The sequence below is a fragment of the Coptis chinensis genome, chromosome 6 (assembly GCF_015680905.1).
Source record: "Coptis chinensis isolate HL-2020 chromosome 6, ASM1568090v1, whole genome shotgun sequence".
NCBI lineage: Eukaryota > Viridiplantae > Streptophyta > Magnoliopsida > Ranunculales > Ranunculaceae > Coptis > Coptis chinensis.
The window spans coordinates 98,893,638-98,904,940 of record NC_141461.1 but is presented as its reverse complement, the minus strand read 5'-3'; the positions used below and the strand labels follow the sequence as shown (position 1 = coordinate 98,904,940).

Here is an 11,303-nt window from a genome sequence, read left to right as displayed (position 1 = left end):
TTAAAATCAGGAATCGTATACCCACAAAATACATAATTTATTTTTGGAGTCTAGTGAGTGATTAGTGACACTTAGTAACCTCAATTTGATTTTCAGAAGCCATGAAATAATGAGTTTAGAGAGTGATCTAGTGGTCCTCCTACACAACTTATTAAAACAACGTTATTCAATAATCACCTTCCACTTCATAAAAAATCCTGATTGATTAAAGAAGAAGTAGTCTAGTAGAAATTTGAGATGATTGAACAACATGATTAGACTTTTTTGAGAGGGTCAAATTTTTTTTGTCTCTCAATGGGACCCACCAGTAAAGCTGAATGAAGATTTCCATTTCAACACTCCTTCCCCACACTCTCTCTTTTCAATAACACCAACAAAACTTTTTTTTTTCCTCCCAAGAGAAGAAAAACTTATTATCTTTTTATTATTTATAGCTGGGCTCTCATTTTTCCAGGTTTGCTCTACTTCTTTCTTTTACTTTGACCAAATATACATGAAATGGTGTTTTTTTTTGTCAAATTAAATGTTGTTGTTTGATTGATTATAATAAAGTTTTACTTTTTATTTAATTACACGGGGTGATATAGAATTATAGATACACTTTTGTTTAATTTTAATATTGTGTTAGTTTTGATGAGAATTTTGATCAGTTTTGTTGTGAATTAGTTCTTGAAAGAAGATGAAAGCTTTTGGTCCTTCTGGGCACGGGGTACCATTTTCATCGTCTTCGAATTTGTCGCCTTTAGCGCCTCCGTTTACGGTTGACCCTTCCTTTCCTGGACCCAGACCCAATTCATGGGGACAACATGACCCTTATTTTGTCGACCCGTATTATGGTTTTGCAACTAGGCCTCCTCATGACAATTGGCAACATATAAATCCCCCTACTTCAATGCCCAACTCATTTCCAACTCCCAATCTTAGTCCCACTGGCAGTTCCAGTGTGGGAGTCAATCCAAGTTGTCCTACTGGTTTTTCACCCGTAACTGCGTATGGTCAGCCTGTGACCGACTTCTACGCTCCTCAGTCTATTGGAAGATCACCTCAACCTTATTACCCATCAGCATCAGTTCCGGATAGTAGTACTACATCGGACAGAGGTGGTAATTCGTTATGGGGCAAAGGTGGCTTTTGGAGAGAAATGAGTGTTGGAGAACAGTGGAAAGGGAAGGATACATATGTTGGTGCTCCACCAAGTTATGCGAGTTTGTTCAATCAAGGTATCTTTACTTCTTATCCATTTGTTTGGAATTAAATTATATTAAAGTTTATAGGATCAACTATTCTGGTTCTCCCTCGTGTGAGTCAGCCTGACTGTTAGATTGTCTTCGTGCGTGTTTCTGTTGTGGTTTAGCTTAATTGTATCAAGATTTTGCTCTATAGATGTTATATTTTGAGAAATTTATGCACATATAAAACTTCAATTTATCTTTAGTAATTTATGCTGGAGTTAGTACGTGTGTAAGACACGATTTGGTCAAGGTCAATCGCTGAATATTACATTTTGAATCGCAATGGTTCAGTATGATACTAATTGCACTTCTGACTTCTGAGCTCTTTTATGGCATAGTGCATGACTGTGAGGTTGATCTTTGTCGCAAAGGTCAGTGAACAAAAGTCCATTTCTGTAACTTGAAATACTTTCTCGCAACCAGAGTTCCCAAAGCTAAGATTCTTGTTATAGTTTGAAGTCACAGTGATGCAATTGGTTTTAGTTCTAATCAAATGAGTCTCTCTTGACCTGTTCAATTCCTTGACCTGTTCAATTGCATCAGTACATGGTTTATAACAATTATCAAATAAAATCTTTTTATGTTCACTTCCTTAAGGTCTTACCTGTTCAGGCATGGTTGTCCTTCATAGCAGAATATCTCAATCTTTATGCATTAGAAATGACACTTTAGGCCTAAAGGAACGACACTCAATATTTAATTAATGTGGTTGTGCACAGGACTTTTCTAAATAAAGGGATTGGCATTCAAGATTTTTGGGATGCATTTAGCTTTCAATTCTTGATGGTCATTTTATATCAATTTGGGAAGATGTACGATGTGGTTCATAAATGCAGTGACAAGAAAGAGTTTTTACTTTCCGAAAGTCTAGTGAAGTTTGGATATATGTGGCATTTTATCAACTGGCCTCGTGGAACGGACTTAACTTAGTTTGGGAAATTAGGCATGCTGTGCTCTCAAACCAGAAGTGGATTATGGTGATCCATATAATTTCCCTCCAAGCTTATTGTTATAGACTTTTACACGCATTTCATATTACCATGTTCATCTTGGTCCCGGTTTTATTGCATTTTCCATACTACCATTTTCTGCCTGACTGTTTTTATATGCATTCTAATTTCTATAGGATTGTCATAGTTAAGATTTTAAATATATTGTTTATATGTTTGTTTTGGTTTGTTTTGGTTTGTTTTCTGATTTATACTTGCTTGGTTTTAAAAGCTTTCCTTCTAGATATTATTGATTCGTTATTTCTTTAGACTCTACCTTTGCTGGTACCCAAGGCTGAATACGAAAGAGGTGTGTTGGTATCAGGTTGACTTTATACTGTAAAAGTATGTCAAATTCTTTGTTGAATGATCACTCAAACTATAAGAAATACATGAAGAGCAACACACAAAAAATTAGTTTACCAACATGAAACGTAGTAACACTAACAGGTAGGTGTAGTGAATTAATGGAGACGTTAAAAAGGCGCAGAGTAAATATAATCTGTCTACCAGAAAAAAAAAACGGAAAGGGGGAATGGCTAGAGAGATAGGAGAAGGATATCAACTGTTTTATGCAGGTGGGACTAATAGCCAGAGAAAAGAGGTTGGCATAGTGGTAGATAATTTAATGAGAGATAAGATCATTGAGGTGAGAAGACTAGGCGATAGATTATTAGCTATAAAAGTTGTTATATATGAAAATAAAGTGGTTAGTGCTTACTGCTTACCCCCCTCAAGGACCTTTAAACGAGCCTAGTAAGAAAAAACTTTTGGGAATCAAGTGATGGATTAGTGCAATATCAACCTTTGCATGATAATATTTCTATAGGAGGGGATTTCAATGGTCAAAAGTGGAGTCAGTAGAACACGAACTGGTTATTGTCTTTTTAGAAGAAGAGAATTGATATCTTGTAAAGTCGTAAAGATGCTAAGCTAATTCCAGGAGAAAGCCAAAGAAATCAACATCGCATACCTATACAAGACATACTCACTAAATGAGTTCAAAAGAAAGGAGTGAGGAAAAATTACCAAAGCATAAAGTGGAAGAACTAAAAACTACGAGTCAATTTTCAGGGAGTGTTTATTAGAGGATAATCATTGGAATTGGAATGATTGTGTGAACAACCTGTGGTTAAACATGGCGACCTATATTATGAAGGTGGAAAAAGAAGCCTTGGGTGAGACTAAAGGGAAAAAATTCATTATAAAGGAGACATGGTGGTGGAGTGACGAAGTACAGAAAGCGATACAACATAAGAAAAAAGAAAATTAAAGCGTGACAAAAAAAAAAAAAGCAACAAGAGGAGCTAGATAACTATAGAAAAGCGAAATGTGAAGCAAAGATGGTGGTTAGCAAAGCCAAACATAATGCATATAATGCCTTGTATGAGAAGTTACGTACAAAAGAGAGGGGGAGTAAGCTATTTATAAATTAGATGTATTAAAGATATAATTGACAAGATACTAGTGAAGGAAGGGGATATGTGTAGAAGATGGAAACAACACATGTAGAGCTTATTGAATGAAGAAAATCATAAAAATGAGGTTGAACATATTGGTTATAATATATGAATGATGTATGAGGTCAACTGTCAAGAGGTAGAAGAAGCAATCAGAAAAATGGGAAGTAACAAAGCAGTAAGCCCAGACAATATATTTATATACCTATAGCGGCGTGGAACACAATAGACAGTGGCTCGCAAAACTGTTTAACAAAATTCATGTGAGAGGCATGATGCCTACGAGAGGAGGAAAGGTAATATAGGGGGTATTAAACTAATGAGCCATACTATGAAACTTTGGGAGAGAGTGATTGAAGAAAGATGAAGGAAGGAATCAATAATGTCTGATTACCAATTCGGTTTTAGGCCAGGATGGTCAACAATGAAAGCCATTTACTTAGACAATCAGTCGAAGAGTGTAGAAGTAAACATCAAGATTTGCACATGATTTTTATTGACTTAGAGAAAGCATATGATGGGGTACCAACTGTGTTGCATGGGTACGGGACGGAGTGTTTGGTTTGGACACGGGTATGACGATTTGGACACGGCGAGATCTGAGAATTAGGGTCTGTTTTGCTTGTGTCCGTGTGTCCGTGTCCGTGTCCGTGTCTGTACCCGTATCCGCAGGACATGGGTACGCGATACAGAGGAAATTAGGGCGTACCCATGCAACAGAGGGTACCAAGAGATGTACTTTGGTGGGCATTAAAAAGAAAACAAAATCCTTACAACTAGTTGAGAGCATTCAAGATATGTAGAACTAAATCCTTTTGAATGGTAGAGAGAAGCCTTAGACACAAAGGGACTAATAATTAGTAGAACTAAAACAGAGTGTATGGCTGGTAAGTTTTGTAATGAGCTAGATATGGATAATTAGAAAGACTAGTTTCGCTACTTTAGATCGATATTTTGAAAGCATGGTGAGATAGATAGTGATCAAACTAGTATGATTGGTGTGGGTGGACAAAATGGCGACAAGTGAGTGGAGTTCTATGTGATAAGAGAATAACAAATAATTCATAAGGAAGATTCTATAAAACAGCTAAACAGCTATGTTATATTTGGGGGGGGGGAGGGTTTTCCAATAAAAAAGAAACATGAGCGGATGAGCCTCCTATTCATGTAGCAGAAATGAGGATGTTAAGATGGATGGTAGGAGTAAGTAGAAGAGATAAGAGCATAAGGCCACCAACAAAAGGGTGAGGGAAAAACTAGGGCTGGTGCCTATGAGTGAGAAAATAAGAGAAAGTAGGCTTAGATGGTATAGACACGTAGACCTATTGATGCACTGGTAAAGAGAGGAAAGTTAGAGTGCAAAGACGGGAAGAGGCAAAGAGGGTGTCTAAAATTAACAAGGGACAAAGTTTTGAGGAATGATATTAAAAAGTTAAACATAATAGGTGGGATGGCTCAAAGTAGAAAAGATTGCATATTGAGAATTCATGTGGGCAGACAAAGGCAAGGATGATTATAATGATGAATGTTAATAGACTTTTGAAGTACTTGGTTAGAGGTCAAAGAGGTCTTGTTTGATTGGGCTAGTATTTGTCCAAGTTTCCGGGAAGTGGGTTTTGGCTACTTTATTTTGTAATTGGGATACTCTTGTAAATTGAGGGTGTGATTGGTTATTTTGTAATTGGGATACCCTTGTTAATTGAGGGTGTGATCGGTTATGATCTATTAGTAACTTGCTATGGTCATGGTTGAAATGGAGCTTCATTGGGAGAAGAAAACAGTTGAGGGGAATATTTTTGCAAAAAAATAAATAAAAAAATAAAAAATATAATATAAAAAAAATATAAAAATATATATATATATATATATATATATATATATATATATATATATATATATATATATATTTTTTTTTTTTTTTTTATTTTTTTTATTTTTTTATTTATTTTTTTTGCTCGGTAAAAACATCTTCTTACTCGTGATATTCAAATCTCCCTATTACAAGTGGCAATATTTGCAAAGGGGCAAGATTTGAGATCAAGTATCTCAACTGACTCTATTGTCTGTTTCTTTTCCATTTCGAACGTCTGCAAGCTCTCTCAAGTCTCAACAAGAACAGGAGGATTATGTTTGTGGGCTTCAAGCATGTTACTGAGAAATTGAGATTTTGATGTACGTCATTGACATAAAATGAGACCACTTGGTCATCTTCCAATTATTTATGCTTTGATGGCTCGGTTTGCTGTTAGATGTTATTTAATCACTCCGTACTATGCTTCTTCTTCTGTCTTTTTTTTTTCAAATTATTTTTAGATATACATTTTTGTATATTAAAACTATTCATGTTCATGAATCTTAGGCCTTACGCCTCTGATGTCTTCATATTGTCCATCTTTAAGATTGTTCTCTCTCTACTGAGATAGTTGCCGACTTGCGATCTTCAGACGGAACTTTTTATTCCGTCTCGAGTTTTTTTTTTTTGTTTTTTTGTCCGGACAGGATGTTTCATTCCGTCCGAAGCGTTTTTTTTCGTTTTTTACATTCAGACAAAATGAAATATCCCGTCCGGAGTTTAAAGTCACCTCTGCATTTCGCAACTCCTAGCAGCTTCTCACCAAGAAGGTAAGAATAAGGGGAAATAGTCCTATGTGGAGCTGTGGAGGTAACAAGTTGTTGCTTGCAGTGGGAATGCTCTAAGTAACTTTTTCGGAGTTGGAACTCTGGAATTGTTTTTCTAAGAATGGTTTTTGCCTGGATTGACACTGCTTTCCTATGGCCAATTCAAGTCATTCTGGTTGCAAATTATGGTTAGCTGCGGCAAGTACTGTAACCATGACGTAATAGTGGAAGAAAGTTGTAAACTTAATTAATCAATTCAGATGTAGTGGTTCAATTTCTTTTCACCTCAAAAATACACATCATCTTTGTTGTGTATCGTTAACTCCTTGACATTCTTTTAACATTCTGTCATTTTACATATTCGTTCTGTGCAGGAATTCTTGCTACTGATGGGCTGCCTGCATGTGAACAACCTTCTAATGTTTGGGTTGGGAAGTCTGTTGAGTCTTTGGAAGGAAAACATGATGCTGTATCCAAAGGCATATTGGACTGCACATTATCCTCAGTGTCAGATGAGAATTCCTGGGATGATCCATTTAACAAGTCAAGAACATCGGTCTCCAGTCCCGCTTCACCTCATGAATGGCCTTATCAGCAAGCACAGTCCTCAGACTTTTTAATGGATTCCTGGAGCCAGCTTAATCCAAGCACTACTTCATATGGTGGATACTTCACAGGATTTGATTTAAATAGACCTGATCCTTCATGTTTTTATCCAGCTTCATCGAAGTCTTGCGTGGATCAAATCTATGAACCACCATCCATCACCAGCAGTTCCACAAAACTTATGAATCGAACTACATCAAGCAATGTGACTCCTATTGAGCGACCTAGGGATACATTTGATAGAAGGGGAACTTCAGGAAGGCACAATGCCTCAAAGACCGGCTGCATTCAAATGAACGGGCAAGACTGTGAAGTTTATGGTGATACTAGCAGAAATAAAAGTGGACTTGAAGGAGATCATACCTGTGTAGAACCTTTGTTGATAAAAAAAATTGTTCCGTCACAACACAATCTCTCCATTTGTGTTGATACCTTGAAACATTTGTCCAGTGGAAAAAATAAAGAGCAACTTACTGATCTTGACCTTCCTGGGACATTTGTTACTGCTGAAACTGGGGCAGGTGATCCTGTTGAGCGTTCTTCTGAGGTGCTTGAACAAGTTAATCCCGCTGTTGATTCACCTTGTTGGAAAGGAGCTTCAGATTCACGTTATTCTCTGTTCGGAGCAGCTGAAGCTGAAACTCGACACGTGCCTGCAAAAATTTCAGAAGGGTCTAACAGCAACAAACTTCAAGGGCATGAGGTTCTTCCTGTCAGTTCTGATAAGGTAATGGCCTTTTCTTCTATGGAACTGCAACAAAACGAAAAGGATTATGGGGAAGATGTTTTGTCTCCTTTCCTGAAGCAACCCTCTCCAGTTGTTAGTCTCTCCTCAGGACAAAACGGTGTAAATAATTTCAAACTAGGATTAGATCATTTACAAACGAGCAATTATAATGTGATCCAGTGTTCTATCCCAAGTAACTCAGACTGGGGTTCGGTTGCCTGCAACTTGAATGGTGATTCCGATCTCAAACTTTCTCAAACAATGAAATTTATGTATCATAAAGGGAACACTACCTCGAGTCAGCATATACATGAGGATAAAATTGCAGATCCTGAGGTTGACGTGAAGGATGCTCACTACCTTAGGACGTCACGGGTGCCATGCCATGGTAATGATCATTACTCAAGTTTGCCTTCTTTAAGCAGCAATGTTCCAATTGACGTTGACCTTACCGAACCACTTGTGGGAGCACTAAATACCTTAAGTGGGTGTCAACTTTCAAGAACAAATGTTCAGGCGGTTCTTAGTGGAATGCATAACCTGTCCAAGTTGGTACATTCTTATTGTTCTAAAGATGAAGAAGCACTTAATGAAAAGGACCATATGGTCATTCAGCAGGTGGTCGAGAATCTTAGTAAGTGTCTCCCAAGGGTTGACACAATGACATTGATGTCCAAGCCACAGTTATTTCAGTTGGAAACTTCTAATTGTTCTATAAAGCAAAATGGTGTTTACGAGGTATGGTGTTTAGTACCGTCTAATTCAGTGCACTTTAGTTCTTTTCAAAGAGCTTCTATTTGATGTTTGTCCAGTAATATACATAGTAAGATTAACTTGACATATGTACTGTAAAATGAGACTTGTTAAGATAAAAGTTAAAACTATTTGGTCCAGAGCATAGCGGGAAATAAAACCCAGCCTACAAACACAGAGGTCAACGATGTTCATAGTAGGTGCAACATCCCAAATGAAAGTGAGGGAAAGAAGAGGTCCAGTCTGTCTGGCATAGAAGGAGATAAGTTTCGACTGTATTCTTGTCCAAGGGATGATTCTCAATTCGAGCAAGATGGCATGATCAAGGTTTGATATTAGTTTTCTTGTTTTTTTTTTATGAAATATCGTACTTACAATGTTTCTCAGTCCATTGCCAATGGTGAACAAGGCAAATGAAGGTTTCATCTGAAATACAGGGAATAAAGAAAATTTTAGAGGAAAACTTTCATGATGAGGAAGAGGCTGATCTTCAAAGTTTGTTATATAAGAACTTGTGGCTCGAGGCAGAAGCGGCACTATGCTCCATCAAATATAAAGTACGCTTTGCTCACTTAAAAAGTGAAATGGAGAAATCCAAGCAGCACCCAAAAGGTAATTTTATTGGCATATAACCATGACTTACATTTTCTCTTGTATTATATCAGAATTTGATCTGGTTGTATGTGGCAGTAGAGCCCATTGATGTGGAGAAATTGCTGAGCACAAAGGTTACTCCTGGGGAGTTATTTGATGAAGAGAAACTGCCAAACTCAGAGATCACTTTTGGAGAGCCTCTTCATATTAGTATTGAACGTGCTCGCTTAAAAACTGAAATGGAGAAATACAAGCAGCACTCTTCAAAAGGTAAGAATTAGCATTTAGCCGTGACCTACGTTCTCTCTTGGTGTAATATATTTATTTTGATCTGGTCAGAAGTGGCAGGAGAGCCCATTGATGTGGAGGAACAACCAAGCCCAAAGGTTACTCTTGGAGAACCATTTGATGAAGAGAAACTGCCAAGCTCAGAGGTCATTTTTAGAGAGCCTATTCATGTTAATATTGGACACAACAGTAATACCATGGTGGGATCAAGAAGTAAAGAGAGAGAATCCTTCGGGGCCTCCATACAGGATGGTAATCAGTCAGGCAACACCAGTCCGGTAGAAGATGTTAATGCTTCAGTCATGGCTAGATTTCGTATTCTGAAAGCCAGGATAGAGAACACAAATCCCATTAATAAAGAAGGGAAGATACATGATTTGGTTGCAGTTGGGGCTTGTGGAGGAAACTTCGATACATCGTCCAACATATGCAAGGGTAATGCAGAAGATATTGTGATAGATCAACAACAGTCAGATGTTGTTGGTTTTGCTAGGAAAAACCCATGGGCATTCATTAGGGACGGATCAGAGGTGAAGGACGTATCTGATATGGATCATTATTACATATACGGTAAGGGCAAACCTCGGTCTAACTTGGATGTTTCAGAACAGCAGGAATTACTTGATTTTGGTGGTATACAGTCTGCTACATCTAACGTACTTGTGGACAAGCTTTCAGCTGGTGAATCTGGTAGCCCCTCGTCTGAGTGGGAACATGTTTTGAAGGAGGCCACGTGGCCGGTTTGAAAAGAGTTCCAAACTCACATTGCACCTTCATACTCAGCTTGTATGCTAGTTACCTGTCTAAATTTGAATTCCTTTCCATTACTGGATCGACGTTTGTGATTATGACGTTACTGTTTCATCTTTTGGGAACTTGTATAAAGCTTGCTGGAATGCGCTTCTAATGTAAATATGGTTGCCGAAGATAACGCTGACCTATGTCTTTTAATATGAACATTTTAAGAAGCTAACTGTAGTTACTGTAGTTTGTTTGTTGCTTAGGTAGATACTTGATATTATTTCCCAAATTAAACTTGACAGCGTCGCGACATTTCCATTCCTTTGTACAACGTTCTTTTCTCGGTAAAGGTTTAACGTTTTTTCCTCAAAAGATTTTGAGAATGGCCTTTGGTTCTTTCTAATAGGACTAATGTTCTTACCTAGCAAAAAATAATAGGACTGAGGTTCTCTAGTTTCTGCGCAATTGATCAATATCTACTCTGGGTTGTTCACATCCGGTTTGACGTGATAGTCCGGGAGTCCGAAGTCCATGATGTCCTTTGTGTACGAAACTTGCAGTCCTGACATTGAACAAACAACTTCTAAAATAGTCTTGTTCTCATAGAACAACTATTGAAACTGCGTTGGTTCTTGGTTGTGGACAAATTGTCAAGGCTCTAACATCTTCGGGATCTTAACATTGTGTTTGAGAGCCCTACCATATCGTCCTGAAAGGCACATTGAGCGATTATGTTGACGTATATATACCATATGACAACATTGACCACTCTTTCTTGTAGATGTGCTACGTTGCTTTCGCACTTGCCCTTTAACGCAACTAAAACGAGTCGTCAAGTTGCATACAACTACAGCATTTCAACAAACTCACACTCCTTTTGGGATCCCAACAATAATCTTTGACTGCGATTGTTTCTTCAATACTGTGCAATTGACAACAAGAAAAAGTGACCCATGCTAAAATAGCTAAATACCTCGACGCATCTCATCTAACTAACTAGTCATATTGAGGGACCTACTCGTGGAAATGACATGTTGCCACGAATTATATGACTTTCTAATAATACTTCGTTGGGTAATGGAGCAAATAGATGAAGTAGTCAAGATTTTACGAACTTACAATCTGACTTGTGGTAATGTGGTATATATACAAATGTAGGACCATTAGAACATGGTTTAAACATTAGTAAAATTGTGTGAAAAATGAGTTTGATATGAGTATATGACATATTATATTAGATAGATGGATCCAATCAAGTAATCAACATTCTATTACCCACCAGTATGTGTTATGG

The 11,303-nt window shown here is 37.5% G+C and overlaps 1 protein-coding gene across 11 annotated transcripts; it reads left to right on the top strand.

Annotated features, from left to right (window-relative positions):
- Positions 1-314: 314 nt before the first annotated feature.
- On the top strand, positions 315-10,258 carry LOC147496024 (uncharacterized). Of its 11 annotated transcripts, none has more exons than XM_086564815.1 (7): positions 315-454; positions 667-1,220; positions 6,675-8,371; positions 8,528-8,713; positions 8,824-8,998; positions 9,080-9,250; positions 9,329-10,258. In XM_086564815.1, exons 2-7 carry the CDS (start codon positions 680-682, stop codon positions 10,012-10,014), a joined length of 3,456 nt encoding a protein of 1,151 aa, XP_086420941.1. In that variant the 5' UTR covers positions 315-454; positions 667-679; the 3' UTR covers positions 10,015-10,258. The 11 variants fall into 11 exon arrangements, with proteins under 11 accessions (XP_086420941.1, XP_086420939.1, XP_086420935.1 ...); XM_086564813.1 differs by having other exon boundaries at positions 9,323-10,258; XM_086564809.1 differs by having other exon boundaries at positions 9,320-10,258.
- Positions 10,259-11,303: the final 1,045 nt, after the last annotated feature.

Excerpts from the sequence above, each read along its gene's own strand:
- LOC147496024 (XM_086564806.1), top strand. The coding sequence starts at position 680 with ATGAAAGCTTTTGGTCCTTCTGGGCACGGGGTACCATTTTCATCGTCT. Across the intron at positions 8,372-8,527 it reads AGCAAAATGGTGTTTACGAG|AGCATAGCGGGAAATAAAAC; the intron begins GTATGGTGTTTA and ends TATTTGGTCCAG. Across the intron at positions 8,714-8,823 it reads AGCAAGATGGCATGATCAAG|GGAATAAAGAAAATTTTAGA; the intron begins GTTTGATATTAG and ends TCTGAAATACAG.